This window comes from Lissotriton helveticus, chromosome 7 (genome assembly GCF_964261635.1).
Source record: "Lissotriton helveticus chromosome 7, aLisHel1.1, whole genome shotgun sequence".
Classification (NCBI taxonomy): Eukaryota; Metazoa; Chordata; class Amphibia; order Caudata; family Salamandridae; genus Lissotriton; species Lissotriton helveticus.
The window spans coordinates 414,761,526-414,776,727 of NC_136068.1; the positions used below are offsets into that span (position 1 = coordinate 414,761,526).

General features: G+C 47.5%; 1 protein-coding gene across 5 annotated transcripts in view; it reads right to left on the reverse strand.

Moving 5' to 3' along the window:
• Positions 1 to 5,186: 5,186 nt before the first annotated feature.
• NFATC2IP (nuclear factor of activated T cells 2 interacting protein) overlaps positions 5,187 to 15,202 on the reverse strand; it is a 748,854-nt gene continuing 738,838 nt past the window's right edge. For all 5 annotated transcript variants that reach the window (XM_078652306.1, XM_078652304.1, XM_078652305.1 and 2 more), the window contains one exon: positions 5,187 to 6,373. In XM_078652306.1, the coding sequence (XP_078508432.1) occupies positions 6,215 to 6,373 (159 nt within the window). In that variant the 3' untranslated portion in view covers positions 5,187 to 6,214. The remainder of the gene's footprint in view (positions 6,374 to 15,202) is intronic.

Here is a 15,202-nt window from a genome sequence, read left to right on the forward strand (position 1 = left end):
TGTGGTGGCAGTTACAGCAGAATTTAAAAGGTGTCTTGTCCATTTCTTGAGCTCAGAGGGCCCCCTGTGTGCGCATTCTCCGTTGGACGTTGAAGCTCTCAAAGTTCTCCTTCTTTGTCGTCCCGGCTCGATGGTGTTGATCCTCGTCATCTTCTCCAATCTTTTCCGTGCAAAATTTGACTTTTTGCATCTTCTTTCCTCCAAAACTCTGGAGCCTCTCGGGAACAATCCAGACCCAATGGTGGAAAAAAAGAATCTGAAGATGGCGCCCAAAGGTGGGAGCTTCCGCGGGAAGCGTGCCGACGTCACAGGAAGTACACCAAAAGGTGGGACGTCGACGCCCACCTGGGCTACAAAAAAAAAAAAAAGGAAAAGATTACGATTCCAGACCGAATCACTAGACCGCGGAATAATGCACAGCATAGTGAATCCAGAAAGATTCACGCTGCAAAAAAGACCTTTACCAGCAACTCCCAGAGCACAATCTTATTTGGATGCTGCCCATTCCTACCCAGAGAACTGTGGTCCAGGCTCTTGTCACTTCTAGACTGGACTAAAGAAATACTATTTATCTAGGGACGCACAAGGATGTGACACGCAAGCTACATGTGGTGCAGACTGATTGGTCAGGTTCCCAGAGCCGCCTCTATCTCTGGCTCTCTGCGTGATCTTCGTTGGCTCAGGGTAGAAAAACGAATTAAGTTCAAAGCCCTGCGCTACATGTTTAAAATAAAATCTGTGGTGACCCCCAAATACATGCAAGCTCTGGTCCACCCTTCTTTGCCTTCACACCCCCTCCACTGTGCCACCCAGGCCAAATTCTCGGTTCTTAGAATTAGACTGACACGCAAGGGCGGTCGATCTTTTGCCTGTTTAGGTCCTTCCTTTTGGAACTCTCCTTGTGCCGCTCTGCAATGAAACTGTCTACGAGAACTTTCGTAAATGTCTAAAAAACGTGGCTGTTTAATAATCTCTCCCCTTTTTCTGTTCCTTTCAGGTTGGTGCCGGGAAACCCTTTTTGGGTAGCTGTTGCGCCTTACAAATCAAATTAACATAACATAATTTACTCGTAAAAAGAGAGCGCCTATGGCTTTTTAGGACATATCCCCATAGCTGACATTTGTAAAGCAGTTACATGGTCTACCCCACACACATTTACTAAACACTACTATAAAGATGTGTTAGACCACCAAGCCAGTGTTCGCTGTTCAATCTCCATGCATGGAGGTGTTGGTTATTCAGTCTCTGATGCAAGACCCCGCCCTGAAAGTCCTCTCCAAGAGGCAGTCGGATTTAAGAACAGATGCTCATGGGTAGCACAATCTCCTCCCCAGTCTGGAGTCACTACGATAAATTGGGCCTGCTCTTTCCTGATCTTCAGAACTCTAAAGCCCCAAGCCCCAATCAAAGAGAAGGGAGTCTGCGAGTTGTTGGCAGTGGTGAAGAGATTGAGCCAGAGTTCTCAGCCTTGCTGAAAAGCGCCCTGTGCCACCACTGAGTGCAGTCGCCATTCGTAGTCATTGAGGCAACGCTAGCAGAGTTAGTCTGCTCTGGTGTTTAAAGATCCTGCGAAGTGTATACTGTAAGGGAGATGCCCCAAAAATTCAGCCACATCCAGAAGCGAAGGGCCACCCTGCACAGGCCCACAACCCCACTCTGTTGCAGTACCACAGTGCAGTAAACGGAACAGTGTTGTATGCGAGAACCTGTACACGTTTTCCCTTGATGGATGGGAGGAAAGCTTTCAGGACTAAGCAAATTGCTCGCAACTCCAAGTTGATGTTAAGGCAAGCTTCTTCCAGAGACCAGGGTCCTATGGCCTCCACTTCTTCCAGATGACCTCCAAACCAAGCAATAATGCATCCGTCACTACAGTTAATTCCAGATGGGGCGGGGGTGTGGTCTGCCCTCGGTCCGATTGAGTCTAGCAGCCACCAAAGCATCAGTCTAGGTGTCATGGGCAGCATCAGACAAGGAGTTATGCCTGAAGTCGCGGATGACCTTAAGGTGAGATCAACTGGCACAGTCTGCATCAGGGATAAATCCACAGATTGTCACAGATCCTTAGGGTCCAAAGGCGCTCCAGATGGATGTAGTCGAGGACCAAAAATACTGTCCATGGCCTCCTTCAATTCCACTGTCCGACAGCGATGCTGCAATGAATAAGTGAAGTTGAGGCGAACTGGGAGGAGGGTCAAATCGGTTCTGGACTCAGACAGTTCACAGTCTGGAGGTCCTAGAGACACTGTGCAACTCAGAGTGCTAGCAGTGACAGGATGAATGGGATCCGTGCTTCAACTTCTTGCGTTTCTTCGACTTACCCGAGGAGCTTTACCTCGAAGATTGGTTGCGAAATGGCAACCTTGGTTTTAGACTGTTTCGTGATATATACTTCTACTTGTGATCTCGGATGTCATTTTAGCAGAGTTATCGCACAACTTTATACCATATTTTGAGCCAGACCGACCTCGTGGGGGTGCGTCACTAACATCTGTCTGCAGCAATACTTACATGGCATGACCCCTGTCATTTTTGGAAGAGAGCTGTTCCTTGAAAAAGTCTGTCAACCTAACAGAATTTGGGATTGGCGCTCTGGATACATGTCAGAAAGCACAGAGAGAAAGGAACTGATGTCAGCGTGTGGAGGTGGTCACATCCAGGGCAGAAAGCACCTGATGTGACCTATCGATGTGCTAGAGGATTGTTAAAAAAAATATGCTCCGAATCCAGTCTAGCACCGTGGGGCATGGACATGGTGAGGTATCTGTAATGAGAAAGTATCCATCAGAAGTGGCATTTTCAGGGCTGGAATGTGCACACTCACAAGCTTATGTTTAAAGGTATTCACCAGCCCTTCAACACCGTGCTGCCCAGGAAAAGGTCAGAAATGCACTCCTAATTCCAGTGTAGGAAGGGACCTTGCCCCTTGCTACAACAAGCATTGGCATAGCCAATAGGTCTCGCTTGTGGGACATTATAAGTGTTTAGCCATGCAACAGTTGATGCTGCACCAAGGATATTGTTCTGCAGAATTAAATACTTATAAGGTCCCAAAGGCAAGACCTATTGGCTATGCCAATGCTTGTTCTGTTTCTATTGCTACCGCCTCAGCCCAGTGGCTGTGGCAGGTGCTGCTTCGATATGAAAAGTGCATGATCTAATAGTCTACTGCTTGCAGCCTGTCTGTGTGTCTGCATGAGCAGAGAACATAATACAAACAGGGCAGTGTTAAATGTAGGTCGGTGAGCCAGTCTCCATTATGCATATGGCATAAATGATGCCGTTTTAGGAGGAGGCCTGTAGGTCTACCCAACCTGAGCACAGTATGGACACACATAGCAGATAATTTAGAATCTGTCAGCGGACCACATGCCAATGCTATGAAGAGTGCTTTATATATCTCCTGTCATTATTAAAGATGCCATTCCCAGGCTGGCTCCAGCATTCCCCCTGGGAGGCAAAGGCATGAAGGGACTTGTGTGCGCGCCAACTGTACACAGACAGGGGGGAAATAATGGTATTCATCACAGCTGACGGTGACAAATCTGCATATGCAAGAGCGAGAGATGGCGGGAAGGGGGTGGAGGGAGTAAATGTTTCAGGAAACGAGGGGCATATGAACAGCTAGTAGAGGAGGCAATGAGATGGGAACTGGGTAAGGCAGGAATGGGGGCGCAGAAAAAGAACACCAGGGAGAAAGCGGGAGAAGGAATGTCAAGTATTGTTTACGTAATACTGGAGTACGGGAAGACATGCAAGGTGAGGGACTGCAAATGGACGGAGTGAGGTACACAAAGAAAAAAATTAAAAGAGAAGAGATTATTTCTGACATATAAAATAAAGAGCAGGCATGTAAGAGGAGAGACGTGAAAGAGAGAAGAGGAAAATGAGGGACGGGTGGAGATGGCAAATAAAGGAGAACGACAGGAAAGGAAATGCTGAGGCGAGAAGACGAGAGAAATGGGGAAGGAGAAAGAAGGAAGAGGCTATACAAATTGAAAAAAGTGAGAGTGACAAAAAGAATACAGAGGCAGCAAGAGATCCGAAGTCAGAGAGAGATGGAGTTAGAGAGGACAACAGATAAAGGACGTCAGATAAAGAGAGTGACAGTGCAACAAAGGGGACAGAGCACGGGAGAGAGAGCGACAAAAATGCGGGCATTAAAAAGGGACTGGCAGAAGAAAAAGGAAAGAAGGAAATAAGGAGATCGTATGTGAGAGACGAAAAAGAAAACATGGGAAAGAGAACGTGATGGAAAGAGAAGGTGACAGAAGTCAGAAGAGTAATCAGAACACATAGCTCGGAGAGTTTGAACAATAAAGAAAAAGTGAAGAACACTGGAAAATAGTAATAAGAGTAAATAAGAAGGTGAGGTGATTGAACAGTGAGGACTGATTGAGATGGAGGGGGAAATGTGGAAAATGAGAGGGAAAGGTGAAAAAGAGAAACAGAGGAGAAAAAGAATAGCAAACATGGGATATGGGGTTGGAGGGGGTCAGTAAATAAAACAAGGAGAAACACGAGAGACGGTCTGTGGCCGTCAAAGTGAAAGTATGGCGGAGGGCATTGCTGTGGGGAGGATGGAGGAGAAATGCGACTCGGCGGGAGGGGGCGGAGCAGGGAGAGCGGCATGAGGGTGTGAAGCAGCAGGGGCCTTTGAAGTGAAGCTAAGCTTCACTTCAAAGGTGTGGGAGGAGTGCGGCTGAGGGAACAGATGGCGATTTGATGATGTGCACGTGCATTTTAGGTCAATGCGCTTGCGCATTGACCTAAAAGCGCACGGGCACAGCACCAAATCGCCAGCTAGTTAAACCTCTGTTTAAGCCCCTTTATATCTCGCTCCCGCTCAATGCGCATGCGCATTGAGATAGGTCGCTCGAACTAAAAATGTGGGAGTGTAGGGAAAAGAGTTTAATGGGGTGAAATTATTTTTCCCTGAGAATTTTTTTTTTTTTTAAGAAATGCCTGCACTTCCTCTGCAAATATTCTTCTGAGAAAATAGTTGTCTATTATAATGACCCCAATGTTTTTGTTTTTTTTAAGTTTGCCCAAACTGGTCACCCTTCTTTACCCCAAGCCGATTAGATTGTAATAGATTAGAATGTCAGACAAATCACCGCCCCCCCCCCCCCCCAAGCAAAATATTGAAACAAGGCCAAAATATCACCCACAACTGAGTCTAGGCAGATCCTTAAGAAAAAATATTTAATTTATTTATTACAAAAAGGACAATTCTGCAAAAATGAATTATTTTGACAACTAAAAAGTTGTAGTCACTTCCTTACCAAACAAAATTGGTGCAAATGCTTATTTATAAAAAGGCCAGCTCATCAACCAATCAGTATTTAAGACTTCAGGGTCACCTTAACAGACAGCATCTGTATAGCTGAGAAGTAAACTGATCACAGACCGGAGTTAAGCAAAGCAGCCCTCAATAGAACTGACATAGGCACCAGAGTTTAATTTTGGGAAACGGCCAATTCAACTGCAGAAGAAAATAAATCTCATCCACTCAAAGCTTGAAGCATGGTGCTGACTTTACACTTGATTCATGTCACATCAGGAGTCAATGCGTACTTCTCGCTGAAGCATGCTTCATGTTTGGCATCATTTGATGGTGAAAGTTCAACACTGAAATTGATCAACACTTGGACATTTATGCTGGCCTGCCAACCAGTGGAGTAAATTATTTAAGGTAATCTGGCATGTTACCAGTTCTTTAACTGTAGACTGGGCCTCAAAACACTATAACAAGGCATCATTGGAAACAAACCACACATTACACTATGATGGGGGCCAAAGCATTTGATTTTGTGCATTCCAGAGGATTATGCAAATGGTTTGGATGTTTCAGGTTTAACATATGTTAAAGTGACAGTGTATCAACTGGCGACTGTGTACATTACATTGTTAGAATTTATGTGACTAAAATGACACCTGTTGCCCCCCCCCCCCTCCTCAAGGACAGGCACCAAGTGGTTAAAACTCTGCAGTAGTTGGAATCTGGCTCCATCACCCTGGATTGAAGTGCCCATCAGTGAGGTAGGATCACACAAGAGTTTGCAAAGAGCCCTTCCTGCCCTGGGTTGCACAAATAGTAAATAATTTCAAGAACCAGCCTCAAAGCTGAGAAGAACAGCCTTGGAAATGCAGAACAATGTTCACCACACGAGGGCCCGGTCCAGTCACCCTAGTCCACAACAGAGCACCCATGTTAGATCCACAGCTCGATCACATCATCCGGTTCCATGCCAAGCTGCTCAGGGGTGGACCTGGCAGTCAGTTTCTGCCCTTCAAAGAGAAAGGAGACCTTGCGCCCTTGCAGCCCCTTAGCTTGCTTGTACTTCTCCATGAGCACTTTTAGAGGTTCCGTCTGTAAAGAAAGAGACAAAGACTCAAGGAAAGCACAGAATGAGCAAAGAGGGCAAATGAGACATGGTTAAGTGAAGCATAATTAAAACTTACCTGTAATTAAAACTCCATAATGTATCTTTTTTTAAAGGCCTACATGCTTTCAATTATTTCCAGTTGCCTCATGGGTGAATTATCTGCACATTAACATAGTAATATTAAGGTTATCCATTTACCTCACATAAGGCTGCACTGGTCGCATGCTGGAAGAAAAGATCCTTTTATCTACTCTTGCAGGTGGATGAGCTTACTGCATTTGGGGACTTGTTTTTTCAAAGTTGACACTGGGGTGGATTGGATAGTCCTTCACACTCCTGCCACTACACTGCAAGGGAGCCTTAACCGGTTCACAAGTCGAATGACGTGCAATTTCCATCTTGAATACAATATTGTTACAGCTATTTTGGCTGTCACCCTCCTGGGCCTTAAATAATTCTTCCTATCTGCCAAACATTGATGCATGTGCTGCACTTGAGCGGTCGGATGTTGTGAACTCAAACCAGAACCATCAAGTGGCGATCAGGCATAGTATGCTACTCAGCAACTGAACATGGACACTGCAAGGTATGCTAAGAAACTGCATTTTTTATGGGTTCAGCTATAGAGAACATTGGTGACTGATGACGTTTGTGTTTCATCAGCTGTGGTATTTTGGGCTACTGGGCAGGAACCTCTTTGGAGTAATTTTAAGAATGTCCAAATAATTGAGGTCTGTTACAACACCCAAAGTGGCAAGAGTTATTTTCTGCAGTTGGTTTGTGTGTCCACTTGTATCAGCATGGATCTCCCACCTGTGCTTTAGAAACCTGGAGATATCCAGTCAATGGCTTGAAATGCTTTATATACCGGCAACAGATGACCATAGGCGTAGTGCAACAAATAAACCAGACACTTTGCTCAAAGTTTGGGGGTGCGATGGGCTTAGGTTATTTTGTGATCTTAAGTTACTTAAAGTAGAGAATGTAAATGTAAAAGTAAATGTAGTACACTTGTAAAGCGCACAGCTGCCCCAGCAACGGGGCGTCCCGGCGCTGTATAACTCTGGGGAACCCGTCCTGGCTTTCCCTGTGGGATGGTCCCTTGCTGGGAGTCCAAGGTGGAGCCAGGCATCCCCGGAATTGGTGGGGCCGTTGTGGAGATTAGGCAAGCTAATGCCCAGAGTTGCCGAGTGGAACCCCTGATTAGAGTAAGCACCGAAGCGAGAATTATAGAGTCCGCTGACCAAGGTAAATGGGATTTATTTTCAAAGCCATCACCAAAAAAGACTAAGTGAAGTGATTGAGAGACTTTACACACACCATCTACGGACTTTTCAGGCACTGGATGAGTATGGCCGGCCTTCACTTACTAGCTAAGAATTGCAAATTATGGGACCATTCTGGATCAGATGGTGCAGTATCAACTAAGGGGCCACATAATTTCTTTTTTTTTTAAACCAAAGAAAAATGACCAAAAAACACCCTTCAGAAACAGGTATGGTTAATGCAGGACTGGAGCTGTGAATATTGCTTACTTCATGAAGCAGCTAATGGAACGGCTCATACAAAATAAGAGGGGAGATCCCTGGTGCCAAGAAGTCAAGATCAAGGATGTACGTAGGCATAAGGAGAAACAAGCATTTGCAATGCAATAGGTCTCGCATTATGAAAGTTTGAGCTATTGGTCTTGTAAATGACAATTTATTTTATTTATGTGTTGATTTTGAAAATAGCTAAATTAATAGCTTTGTCATTTTCAATGCCAATAGTTATAACTTTCGCACATGTGACGACTATAGCATTTGTAATGCAACATGTTTTGTATTTACGTGACTTAGATGTATTGATATTACAAATAGCAACAGCTTTTAATTTTTTTAAATAATACTTAAATAAAAGTGATTGTAATTTATATTGGCAATAGTTTAAACTTTTGTAAATAACGTTTGTGAAGATTATGTTCAGTGTATTTTATTGTGATGAAAATCCAATAACAGAAGTGAGATAACATCTTTGTGACATTTGTAATAAAGCTTGAAACATTAAGAGAACATAATTGAACCAGTTGTTGTTGAATGGTTGCACAGATTGATGCTGTGGTGGTGGTGCTGCTGAGTTTTCTCTGAATCTGCACTCTGAATCCAATCTGCACTCTGAATCCAATCTGCACTCTGAATCCAATCTGCACTCTGAATCCAATCTGCACTCTGAATCTGCGCCCACAATCTGCGCCCACAATCTGCGCCCACAATCTGCGCCCACAATCTGCGCCCACAATCTGCGCCCACAATCTGCACCCTGCACTCTACATATGGTATGTTATGCTTACATACCTTCCATATATTATCCATGTATATGCCACATTTAGTTAAGAATATATGTTCTGTTTAGTTACATTACTTTGTTTGTATACCCTTTTATGCTACTCTAAAGTTATTTCAATGGGTGAAATGCGGAGCCTGGGTAGCAGGAAGGAGAAGAAAACAGTACAACTTAACAATACTAAATATATTGTAAAAAACACAAAACGCTCTATTTCAAAGTGCTGTTTCAGCTGCTGTATTGTAATTGTTGTTGATAGTTTAAGAGTCTTCTAATAAACGACTAACGACCAAGTAAAACGGTTAAAAGGAAATGTAAAGAAAAAGAAAAGAAAGGGAAAACAAGGCAGTGCTGGGAGGGGGGCTGCGCACCAACTGAAGTGCTCTGGTTGCACGGCCTGCGGCCGTGTGAAGTGATAAGCCTTTGAAGTATGTCACGGCGCCTGAGGGGAGAGCAGAGTTCTGACGGCAAAGTTAGGGGAGGAGAAGAAAAGGCTGTGTTTGCGAGGGGAGGTGCTGGTGTGGGAGGAGTGCTGCTACGGCCTGGGGGAAGCTGGCTATGCAAGTTTATGGCCCAAAAGCACGTGCCTGTGGCCACGTGAACTTCATGAAAACGCCAGCAAAAAGCTGGTGGTTTCATGAGGATTTTGAGCACTTGAATTCTCGATCCCTCAATGCGCTTGCGCGCATTGTAGGTCACGAGACCTAAAAAAAGGAAAACCTCCAGTATGGTAGTGAAGGTTCACTCAGTCTACTAGTGGGGTTTAGCTGAAGGAGGGTTTTGGGTGCACAAAGGATGGGCATTTGGCCATGGTAAGTCAGCAAACAATGGGGCCTATTCACAAAGGTAAATCTATACATTCAGTTATTCTTACACTTTGGAATAACTTCACACTCTGAAATGGTAAGTAGCCAAAAGTAGTAATGTTATTCTTATTCTAAAGTGTAAACTTGTATGCCTCTACCTGCAGAAACCAGGTGGTGGAGCCACATTTCCAAGTGTAAAGTTTCTACTAATAACTTGAAACATTGACTGTGGTCTCTACCAAAGTAAGACCCCCAATCTGGTGGCACAGTATAGGGAACATAATGAATATGCTACTTACCAGTATGCATCTGTTCTTGGCATGTAGGGCTGCTAACATTCATATTTATAGCCGCCTAGTGTTGGGTCCGGATGATTGCACATTGTTGTCCTGGAAGAGTCTTCGAAGTATCACGAGATAGGTGGCTCCTCCCCTGGACTACAGTGCGCATGGGCATCGACTCCATCCCCAGATTGTTTTTAGCCATTGTGGCAGAGATGGAGTTTAACCGTGTAAGCGATGGCCATGCTAGAGATTAAATGCAAGAAAAGTCTGCAGCCGCTACGGGCGCCGGGGAGGAGGGCGGGCGATATGAATGTTAGCAGCCCTACATGCCAAGAACAGATGGATACTGGTAAGTAGCATATTCAGTTCGAGGCATGTGGGCTGCTAAATTCATATCTATAGCATAGAATACATAGCAGTCCCTCCATTAACGGCGGCCGCCCGTGCCAGCTGCAGAAGTCTGAAAAAGCGTTTTAAGAACAGCCTGTCCTACAGCTGCCTGCTGTTTTGAATGCACATCTACACAGTAATGTTTGGTAAACGTATGTGGTGTAGACCATGTGGCTGCCCTACAAATGTCTTCCAAAGGAATGTTACCTAGGAATGCCATGGAGGCCCCCAACTTGCGTGTGGAGTGTGCCTTGTCGGGACCGTTAAAGTGCGCTTAGCCTTCTGATAGCAAATCTGAATACACTTAACGATCCACCTGGCTATTCCTGCTTTGGAAATGGGGTTGCCTTTATGCTGGGCTGCGAAGGCAGCAAAGAGTTGCTGTGTCCTTCTAAAAGGTTGTGTTCTGTCAATATAGTACATAAGCGCTCTTTTGACATCAAGCGTATGGAGCATCCTTTCTGCTACCGTTTCCGGGTTTGGAAAGAATGCGGGCAGGTCGATGGTTTGATTGACATGAAACTGGGACACCACCTTCGGGAGAAATTTGGGGTTAGTGCGCAGCACCACCCTGTTTGAATGAATTTGTATAAATGGCTCTTGGATTGTGAGCGTCTGTAGCTCACTAACACGTCTTAGAGACGTTATGGCAAAGAGAAAAGCCACTTTCCATGTGAGGAACTGAAGCTCACATGAATGCAGAGGTTCAAATGGGGGACCCATCAATCTGGTGAGCCCCACATTGAGGTTCCACACAGGAGCTGGCGGGGTCCTGGGAGGGATGACCAGCTTCAGCCCTTCCAGGAATGCTTTAATGGCAGGCACCCTGAAGACAGAGAGATGCTGCCTGTTTTGGAGATAAGCCGCTATGGCGGATAAGTGTATCCGAATGGAAGCGTATGCTAGATTGCATTTGTAAAGATGCAACAAATAGCAGATATTAGGAATGGATGCATCCAGCGGGTTGATAGCGTGCTCTGTACAGTAGACGACAAATCGCTTCCATTTCGCTGCATAGCAAGCTCTAGTAGTGGGCTTCCTTGCCTCCCGGATGATGTCCATGCATTCAGGGGGCAAATCAAGGTAGCCAAACTCTAAGACCTCAGGAGCCAGATCGCCAGATTGAGCTGCTGCGGATCTGGATGCTGAATGTCGCTACGGTTCTGCGTTAAGAGCCGGGGTGTGAGGTGCAGTCTTTGATGCGGTACCACGGAGAGTTCGAGGAACGTGGTGTACCACGGTTGTCGCGCCCACGTTGGAGCAACTAGGATGAGCGTCAGCGAGTGTTGCTTTAGCTTTCTTGCCACCAGCGGAATGAGAGGCGCTGGGGGAAAGCGTACGCAAATCTGCCTGACCAGTTCATCCATATCGCATTGCCCTGCGATAGTGGGTGAGGGAACCTGGCGGCAAAGCTTTGGCATTTTGCGTTTTCCTCCGTGGCAAACAGGTCTATCTCTGGATGACCCCACTGCTGGAAGTACGGGCGGAGTACTCATGGATGTAACTCCCACTCGTGCATCTGGTGGGTGTACCTGCTGAGCAGATCCGCCATCTGATTGTCCGTGCCCGGGAGGTGTTCCGCCATGAGGAAGATGTTCCTCTGAATGGCCCACTTCCACATGCTCTGAGCCAGATGAGACAACTGTGGAGAGTGCGTACCTCCCTGCTTTTGAATGTAGTACATGGCCGTCATGTTGTCCGTCCGGATCAACACGATCTTGTTGCACAGATGTACTTTGAAGGACTTCAATGCCATGAAGATTGCCATCAGTTCTAGGTAGTTGATGTGCATCTTCTTTTGCTGCGTCGTCCATAGTCCCTGCACCGTGTAGTGGAGCACATGAGCCCCCCATCCCTGGAGAGATGCGTCCGTCGTTAGTGTAATCTGTGGCACAGGCTCTTGGAACGGTCGGCCCTTGCAAAGGTTGTGTGGATTCCACCAATGCAGAGAGCTGTATGCCCGACCCGTCACCAACACTAGGTCGTTTAACTGTCCTTGAGCCTGAGTCCACTGATGCGCTAAGCATTCTTGGAGCGGACGCATATGGAGCCTCGCGTGCGGGACTATGAAGATGCAGGAGGCCATCATGCCTATCAACTGCATGAACACTCTCGCTGGGAGTGAGTGTTGCGGTTTGAACTTTTGGATCAGCGCCTGGATGTTGTCGATCCTCGCTGGGTTTGGCTGAGCTGTGGCAGCCAGAGTATTGATCGTCGCGCCCAAATACTGCCGCACATGGGCCGGCTGAAGGTGCGACTTCGGGTAGTTCAGTGTAAATCCTAGACTGTGAAGGAGGTGAATGGTGTGGGACATACCTGCGGCGCACTGCTGGGCTGACTTTGCCTGAACGAGCCAGTCGTCCAGATAAGGGTAGACATGTATACTCTGTCTCCGGAGGTGGGCCGCCACTGTCGCCAGACATTTTGTGAACACTCTGGGAGCAGTGGTCACTCCGAAGGGGAGTACCTTGAACTGGTAATGCCGGTTTTGGATGGTGAACCGGAGGTACTTTCTGTGGGATGGGTGGAGTGGTATGTGAAAGTAAGCATCCTTGAGGTCCAAGGTTGCGAGGCAGTCTCCCTGTTGTAACAAGGGAAGAACCTGCTGCAGTGTCAACATGTGGAAGTGTTCTGAAAGAATGTACTGGTTTAAGGGGCGTAGGTCTAGAATCGGTCTGAGTGAGTCGTCCTTTTTTGGGATTAAGAAGTACAGGGAATAAACCCCTGTGCCTTTTTCCTCCACTGGCACGAGCTCTAGGCGCCTTTTTGCAGCATCACCAGAACCTCCTGCTGCAATAAGTGCAAGTGCTCTGCTGACATAGGATGGTGTTTTGGGGGCATGGGTGGTGGGGTGGAGGTCAGCTCCAAACAATAGCCGAACTGGATAAGTTTCCTGACCCACCTGTCTGTGGTGATGGACTTCCAGACGGGCAGGAACTGTTGGAGTCTCCCCCCGACAGGTGTTGGATGGTCGGGGGGCAGTGACAGGCAGTCACTGTTTGTTGGCGGCAGAGGAACGGGAACTGTTGTTGCCTCTGCCTCTACCCTTGGCACGGTTTCCTCTGTATCCACCTCTGCCCTGCTTGCTGTAGGAGGATTGCGCACCACTTTTATTGAATGGCGTCTGCTGCGACATGTGCCCTCTTTTAACACCTCGATTGCCTGAGCGGCGAAAAGTGTTCCCTCTAAATTGTTGTGACTGGAGAGCTCCCATGGACTTGGCAGTCTCGGTATCTTTTTTGATCTTCTCCAGGGTGGTGTCCACCTCTGGACCAAATAACCTGTCTGGATTAACGGGCTGGTTGAGGATAGTAGTCTGTATCTCTGGCTTGAATCCCGAGATGCGGAGCCATGCCTCAACATCACACTAGTGTTGATCGCTCTCGCTGCTGTGTCCGCAACATCTAGCGCACACTTTATAGCAGCGTTGGAGATGAGCTTCCCCTCCTGGATAAGCATTTCAGCTCCCTCTTTAAACTGGTCTGGGAGGTGTTGTAACAGCTGCTCTAGGGTGTCATAGTGTGCCCTATCGTATCTGGCCAACAGAGCCTGCGTGTTTGAGATGCGCCATATGTTGGCCGCCTGAGCTGCTACCCTCTTCCCAGATGCCTCCAGCACTTTTGACTTTGTCTGGGGGAGGAGCTTCACCCGTGGTTTGGGAGTTTGCCCTCTTGCGGGCATTAGAGACCACCAAAGAGTCCAAAGGCAACTGGCCCCTTATGTAGGTCGGGTCGCCAGGTGCCGGTCTGTATTTCTTCTCAATGCGTGGGTTGACAACCCGTGATCTCGTGGGTTCCTTGAAAATGTCTGCCGCATGCTTAAGGACCCCTTTCAACATTGGGAGAGTCTTGACAGTTTTTTCAGCAGTAGAGAAAGTGTCAAAAAAGAAGTCCACCTCCACGGGGTCAGCATGCATTTCCACTTTATGGTTTGTAGCTGCCCTTTCAATTAAGGCATTAAATGCCGCAGAATCTTCAGTGGGAGACGGCTTGACGTTATAAACCTGAGGATCCTGGACCGTCTGCTGGTCCCCTTGATCACCTGTGTCCATCCATGAGTCCTGTTGCTCATCAGGCTCTGTATGAGCAGGAAAATTGTACTCCTCATCCTGCTCCCCTTCATCCCCATCAGAGTATGTGGGTGAAGGTGTTGCACTCCTCCCAGGCTGAGGAAGAATCTGCTCAACCAGAACTGTGTTTCTGGTGCAGGCTTCTTTCGTTTCAGAGGAATTGTAAATGACAGTAAAGGCTGTGAAGTAATTTTCCTCTTGTATAGCGTGAGTTTCCCGGTGTCGGCATCGATGAAATGCTCCGACCGTTCTTCAACTAAAGGGTGTCGATGACCCAAAGGCCCTGTCGGGTGAGCTGACTTCGACACAGTGTCCTTGGGCACCGACCGCGGTGCAAAGGCCTTCGGCGCCACCTTAGGCGGCAACGTGTAGAGGAGCGGCGCCGAGGTGGTTTTCGGTGGGTCCGCCGGCTTTGGTGCGGAAGGAGTCTTCGGTTCCGATGCCAAAGCCTTGTCCTTAAGGCGCTTGAGGGAGTCCGAGACCTGCTTCGTAAAGGAAGCGGACGGTTTCGTCGATCCGACCGATGTCCTTGGTCCGCCCCCAGGGGAAGACCCGAGCGTGGATGACTTGTGTTTGTCTGGTGGAGGAGCAGGAGCAGGAGCACCCTTGACTGGTGCGCTTCGATCACTGTCCACGGCTGCAGACGTCGATGCCGACGGCTTCGGATCGACGGGTTTCCCTTTAGGAGTAACGACCCCAGACCTTGGCTCACAGTGCCCTTCACTGACTTCGCGTCTACGGGCCCCTTGGTCTTCGGCGCGACAGACTGTCCCGATGTAGGCTCGACAGCCTTCTTGGAGGTCGGCTTGTCCGCCTTGATTGACACCAGCTCGACGGACTTCTTCGAGCTTGGCTCCTTGACCACCTTCGGCACCTTTGCCTGGTCGACAGCTTTCATCGGTTTGGAGGCCCTCGAAGACGACGGCGTCAGTGGTGGAGCAG